The sequence below is a fragment of the Engystomops pustulosus genome, chromosome 3 (assembly GCF_040894005.1).
Source record: "Engystomops pustulosus chromosome 3, aEngPut4.maternal, whole genome shotgun sequence".
In the NCBI taxonomy this organism is placed as follows: Eukaryota; Metazoa; Chordata; class Amphibia; order Anura; family Leptodactylidae; genus Engystomops; species Engystomops pustulosus.
This window is the reverse complement of record NC_092413.1, coordinates 203,619,363-203,625,989: the sequence shown is the minus strand read 5'-3', so window position 1 is coordinate 203,625,989 and position 6,627 is coordinate 203,619,363. Positions and strand designations below refer to the sequence as shown.

At 44.7% G+C, this 6,627-nt stretch overlaps 1 protein-coding gene across 1 annotated transcript; it reads right to left on the bottom strand.

Annotated features, from left to right (window-relative positions):
- Positions 1-5,230: 5,230 nt before the first annotated feature.
- MSGN1 (mesogenin 1) lies at positions 5,231-5,782 on the bottom strand. The gene has a single exon (XM_072144141.1). The coding sequence runs from the start codon at positions 5,780-5,782 to the stop codon at positions 5,231-5,233; it is 552 nt and encodes a 183-aa protein (XP_072000242.1).
- Positions 5,783-6,627: the final 845 nt, after the last annotated feature.

Below are 6,627 nucleotides of genomic sequence, written 5' to 3'. Positions count from 1 at the left end.
TTCAACACAAATTTCTGTAATTTCTGTAACATAGCTGCAGTCCAAGTGGAAGGTCCCAGGGTACCCTATTATTTCTCAAATATGTGACAAATCAGATACTACAGCAAGTTATGGGCCCTATCTTTTAGGCAATGTCTGGAACATGGCCGCCATCTTAAAGGCTGCCCTATTGGATCAAGGACAAGTTTTTTTCCAATGGGAAGTTGGTAATGTAACATATCAAAGAAGACCAGAATTGTCTCCAAAATGTATTCCCACAATCAGATTTGTGATATCTCTTGTGGTTCACAGCAGAGTTCCTTTGGACAGTGTTCAGGGACTTTAACATGGAAGCCTCAGACTGGAATCTTAAGGTAATTCTGCTGCTAAAATGTCACCAGTGATAGTGAATAGTAATTAGGATCATCCTGGAGGAGTGTAATGTATTAATTATGTTATGAATGCTTCATCACAACCTACTTACTGCAGGAGAAAACTTTACGGTGAGATAATCTGTAGGGTAGATATGGAAGCGGGGAAGATGCTGAGTGGTCTGGAAAAAAGAAGGTGCCCTAAAGCATTAAAACAATAAGGTGCCCCCCCCCCCCCCCCTCATCCTCATAGACTGTAAGCTCTTGTGTCACCTCCTGATCCTCATAGACTGTAAGCTCTTGTGTCCGCCCCCTCATCCTCATAGACTGTAAGCGCTTGTGTCACCCCCTCATCCTCATAGACTGTAAGCTCTTGTGTCACCCCCTCATCCTCATAGACTGTAAGCTCTTGTGTCGCCACCTCATCCTCATAGACTGTAAGCTCTTGTGTCACCCCTCATCCTCATAGACTGTAAGCTCTTGTGTCACCCCCTCATCCTCATAGACTGTAAGCTCTTGTGTCGCCCCCTCATCCTCATAGACTGTAAGCTCTTGTGTCACACTTCATTCTCATACAGTGGCGTAACAAGGAGAGGCAGGGCCTCATAGCAGGCTTCTGAAAGGGGCCACCTGCCGGCTTAAAAATATACATATATTACATTGCTATATACATAAACATACAGTTCATCACACATACATACACATTTATACACTGTTACACACATATAGAGTATATACACCTCACATGTGCACACATACAGTGCCATATACAAACATACAGCTTACATACACACATAAAGTACTGTATTTATACACACCATATACCATATACACATAGAGCATATACACATCACAGATACACACACATAAACAATATATATATACCACAATGTGCAGCATAATATGTATAAATATGTATATAATGGTGCACATTCTTCATTCTTTAGTGTCAAGTCGAATGACGGGGCCCCCTGACACCGTGGGCCCCATAGCGACTGCTATGGCTGCTACCGCTGTAGTTACGCCCCTGTCCTCATAGACTGTAAGCTCTTGTGCCACCCCCTCATCCTCATAGACTGTAAGCTCTTGTGTCACCCCTCATCCTCATAGACTGTAAGCTCTTGTGTCACCCCTCATCCTCACAGACTGTAAGCTCTTGTGTCACCCCTCATCCTCATAGACTGTAAGCTCTTGTGTCACCCCCTCATCCTTATAGACTGTAAGCCATTGTGTCACCCCCTCATCCTCATAGACTGTAAGCTCTTGTGTCATCCCCTCATCCTCATAGACTGTAAGCTCTTGTGTCACCCCTCATCCTCATAGACTGTAAGCTCTTGTGTCACCCCTCATCCTCATAGACTGTAAGCTCTTGTGTCACCCCCTTCATCCTCATAGACTGTAAGCTCTTGTGTCACCCCTTCATCCTCATAGACTGTAAGCTCTTGTGTCATCCCCTCATCCTCATAGACTGTAAGCTCTTGTGTCACCCCCTCATCCTCATAGACTGTAAGCTCTTGTGTCACCCCCTTATCCTCATACACTGTAAGCTCTTGTGTCACCCCCTCATCCTCATAGACTGTAAGCTCTTGTGTCCCCCCCCTCATCCTCATACACTGTAAGCTCTTGTGTCACCCCCTCATCCTCATAGACTGTAAGCTCTTATGTCACCCCCTCATCCTCATAGACTGTAAGCTCTTTTGTCACCCCTCATCCTCATAGACTGTAAGCTCTTGTGTCACCCCTTCATCCTCATAGACTGTAAGCTCTTGTGTCACCCCTCATCCTCATAGACTGTAAGCTCTTGTGTCACCCCCTCATCCTCATAGACTGTAAGCTCTTGTGTCACCCCCTCATCCTCATAGACTGTAAGATCTTGTGTCACCTCCTTATCCTCATAGACTGTAAGCTCTTGTGTCACCCCTCATCCTCATAGACTGTAAGCTCTTGTGTCTCCCCCTCATCCTCATAGACTGTAAGCTCTTGTGTCACCCCCTCACCCTCATGGACTGTAAGATCTTGTGTCACTCCCTCATCCTCATAGACTGTAAGCTCTTGTATCACCCCCTCATCCTCATAGACTGTAAGCCCTTGTGTCACCCTCTCATCCTCATAGACTGTAAGCTCTTGTGTCACCCCTCATCCTCATAGACTGTAAGCTCTTGTGTCACCCCCTCATCCTCATAGACTGTAATCTCTTGTATCACCCCCTCATCCTCATAGACTGTAAGCTCTTGTGTCACCCCTCATCCTCATAGACTGTAAGCTCTTGTGTCACCCTCTCATCCTCATAGACTGTAAGCTCTTGTGTCACACCCTCATCCTCATAGACTGTAAGCTCTTGTGTCACCCCCTCATCCTCATTGAGTGTAAGCTCTTGTGTCACCCCCTCATCCTCATAGACTATAAGCTCTTGTGTCACCCCTCATCCTCATAGACTGTAAGATCTTGTGTCACCCCCTCATCCCCATAGACTGTAAGCTCTTGTGTCACCCCCTCATCCTCATAGACTGTAAGCTCTTGTGTCACCCCCTCATCCTTATAGACTGTAAGCTCTTGTGTCACCCCCTCATCCTCATAGACTGTAAGCTCTTGTGTCAGCCTCTCATCCTCATAGACTGTAAGCTCTTGTGTCACCCCCTCATCCTCATAGACTGTAAGCTCTTGTGTCACCCTCTCATCCTCATAGACTGTAAGCTCTTGTGTCACCCTCTCATCTTCATAGACTGTAAGCTCTTGTGTCACCCCCTCATCCTCATAGACTGTAAGATCTTGTGTCACCCCTCATCCTCATAGACTGTAAGCTCTTGTGTCACCCCCTCATCCTCATAGACTGTAAGCTCCTGTATCACCCCCTCATCCTCATAGACTGTAAGCTCTTGTGTCGCCCCCTCATCCTCATAGACTGTAAGCTCTTATGTCACCCCCTCATCCTCATAGACTGTAAGCTCTTGTGTCACCCCTCATCCTCATAGACTGTAAGCTCTTGTGTCACCCCCTCATCCTCATAGACTGTAAGCCCTTGTGTCACCTCCTCATCCTCATAGACTGTAAGCTCTTGTGTCACCCCCTCATCCTCATAGACTGTAAGCTCTTGTGTCACCCCCTCATCCCCATAGTCTGTAAGCCCTTGTGTCACCTCTTCATCCTCATAGACTGTAAGCTCTTGTGTCACCCCCTCATCCTCATAGTCTGTAAGCTCTTGTGTCACCCCTCATCCTCATAGACTGTAAGCTCTTGTGTCACCCTCTCATCCTCATAGTCTGTAAGCTCTTGTGTCACCCCCTCATCCTCATAGACTGTAAGCTCTTGTGTCACCCTTCATCCTCATAGACTGTAAGCTCTTGTGTCACCCCTCATCCTCATAGACTGTAAGCTCTTGTGTCACCCCTCATCCTCATAGACTGTAAGCTCTTGTGTCATCCCCTCATCCTCATAGACCGTGAGCTCTTGTGTCACCCCCTCATCCTCATAGACTGTAAGCTCTTGTGTCACCCCCTCATCCTCATAGACTGTAAGCTCTTGTGTCACCTCCTCATCCTCATAGACTGTAAGCTCTTGTGTCACCCCCTCATCCTTATAGACTGTAAGCTCTTGTGTCACCCCCTCATCCTCATAGACTGTAAGCTCTTGTGTCACCCCCTCATCCTCATAGACTGTAAGCTCCTGTGTCACCCCATCATCCACCTACACTATATGCCTTAGTGAGCAGGGTCCTCAGTCCTATTTTTCCATATGACTTTGTATCGTCTTATTGTATTATTATATGTTCCCTATGATTTGTAAAGCGCTGCGGAATATAATGGTGCAATTTAAATAAAGATTATAATTATATAAGTATTAAATCTGTAGCAGTTGTGCTGAGCAGATTGGTTGGGTCTTACACCTTACACCTCCACTGATCAGCTGTCTAGAAAATCCCATCTGCAGCCTATTCATTGTCCACTAAGCACAGCGCTGTACATGTTATAGTGGCTGTACTTGGTATTGCAGCGCAGCCCTATTCATTTGAAGAGCTGCATCCTTGCCGTGTGACTTTTTCAGAGGGAGGTTGCAGAATGTTGGACCCCAACCAATCTGTTATCAATGGCTTACCCTGGGACTAGGTGGGCATGTGGCCTTACTAAAAACATTTTGGGTTTTCTAGCCACATAAAATGCTCTACCATTGTTGTCCCACCATTTTCTGTATTCTTGCCTCCAGCAATGATGTCCTGATATGGACACGTGGCCGCTGCAGGTCACTTCCAAGATCTACAATAGTCAAACTCCATGTCAGGACATATATGAAGGTCAAGATATAGAATGGTGGAGAACCGGGAATGGAGGTGGTGGTTGTTAGTTTTATCTGTTAGATTATTCTGAGCAGAAATGAAAAATCCCTCGAAGAATATTAAATGACATTCATACAAAAAAATTTAGTTTCAGTCTAGAAAGCAACGAGGACAAATCTCTTACTCTACAAGGTTTATTAGCAACGAAACATCCTGATCCGCAAATTTATATAAATACATTTACTAAATTGTGCAATTTTGTGCTGCTCATACTCATTCCTTATATACAAACAATTCTGCACACAGCACCACATGAAAGGTTCGATCAGCATACATGGGGTGGAGGGGATTACAATGAAGGGGGTTATCATGGTCCTCAACAAGTCCTCTTTTCAAAAAACCAGCCATTTGGGTGGCACCGGAATGGTTTCCAATAGTAAAATTGGCACAGTTTGCCCTAATATGAAGGTCAAGTCTTCATTTTTCAATGACTGTCCCAAGTCCCAAGTAACCAGAAAGCAAATGTCCACTCACGTTGGTTATTAATCGCTTGGTATTGCAACCATCCAGAGGTGTCCATCCATGGTGGGTGTAGAAGACCTCAGCACGATTAAGTTCCTTTCGTGCTGTTGAGAAGGTTGGTGAGCTCCTCAATGTAGGAGATGGTGCATTTCAATGTCTGGATCTTAGTAAGAGGTTGTCTACCTTGACTGTAGACTGGTGGTAAATTCCTCCTCAGGGTATGGAGAGCCTCAGCTATGGCCCTCATCCTCATCTTCTCCCTCTCACTGGCTTTCCTCCTGCGTTGGACATTCATGGAAGCTTTGAGATTGTGTTGTCCACGTTTGTTGAGGTGACTGTCTTTGTCCTCTTCCATATCAAGCTGGCAGTCAGTCGGGTATTGCAATAATCTATAGGTCAACATTTCTTCCCCATATGGCATCTCCTCCAGGCTTGGAGGACGTGAGCAACCAGAGAATGGAGACTCATAGGAGGCTGTAGGAGACAAACTTTGAGGAGATGGAGTTTGACTTAGAGAATAATTCTCAGAGTTTTGTTTCCAGTCCCAAGATGTGGATAGATAGGCAGATTCGGGGTCAGAATCTGACCCTAGGGTAAAGTCCTCCTCCATCTTGACCATGGGTTGGTGCATAGTCTCCATGATGAGAACCAGGAGCTTGAGATGTGTCGTGTAGATCCTGGAGGTTGTAGATGACAGCCAAGGTCTCCTTGTAGTAGGTGGTGTTGTGACTAAATCCTCCCTAGGTGGTAAAAGCCTTTTTTTTATATAGACCTGCCAAAATCTGAGGTGGGCGTCTAAATGGGGCAGTTCAAAGGAGACAACCAAGTGTTAAGATGGAAAATGAACTCCTGAAGTGTGACTTTACTCTCACGGAGTATTATCAGCCCTCAGCTAAATTGTCATTCAGTAAATAAGAGCGGCTGAGGAGAAGGAGGCTGGGAGGGGAGATCTTAAGGATGCAAATAAAAAGATTCCATGGAAGATTTTGGCAAATTGATTCTTATATAAACCAATAAGAAATTATACAAAACCCTGAAATGTTGAAAACGGACCCTAAAAATTTTTACTACAAACTTTCTTCTCAATATATTCTGCAGGGGTTTCTATACATCACTCCTATTCATGTATGGGAAGTCCCCGGGTTACGTACGAGGTTCTGTAGGGTTGTTCTTAAGTTGAATTTGTATGTAAGACGAAACTGTATATTTTATAATTGTAACCCCAAAATTTTTTTGGTCTCTGTGACAATTGGATTTTAAAAATGTTGGATTGTCATTAGAACCAGGATTAACAATAAAGCTTCATTACAGACACCTGTGATACCTGTTATAGCTGATTATTGTAGCCTAGGACTAAAGTACAGAGGCCCGTTTGTAACTAGGGGTCGTCTGTAAGTCGGGTGTTCTTAAGTAGGGGGCCGCCTGTAATTGTGGAAATGTTGGCAGAACTTATTTCGGTAACTACAAAGAAATTTAAAAAAAAAC

Bases quoted from the DNA above. Each gene is read 5' to 3' on its own strand.
- MSGN1 (XM_072144141.1), bottom strand. From the start codon at position 5,782: ATGGAGACTATGCACCAACCCATGGTCAAGATGGAGGAGGACTTTACC.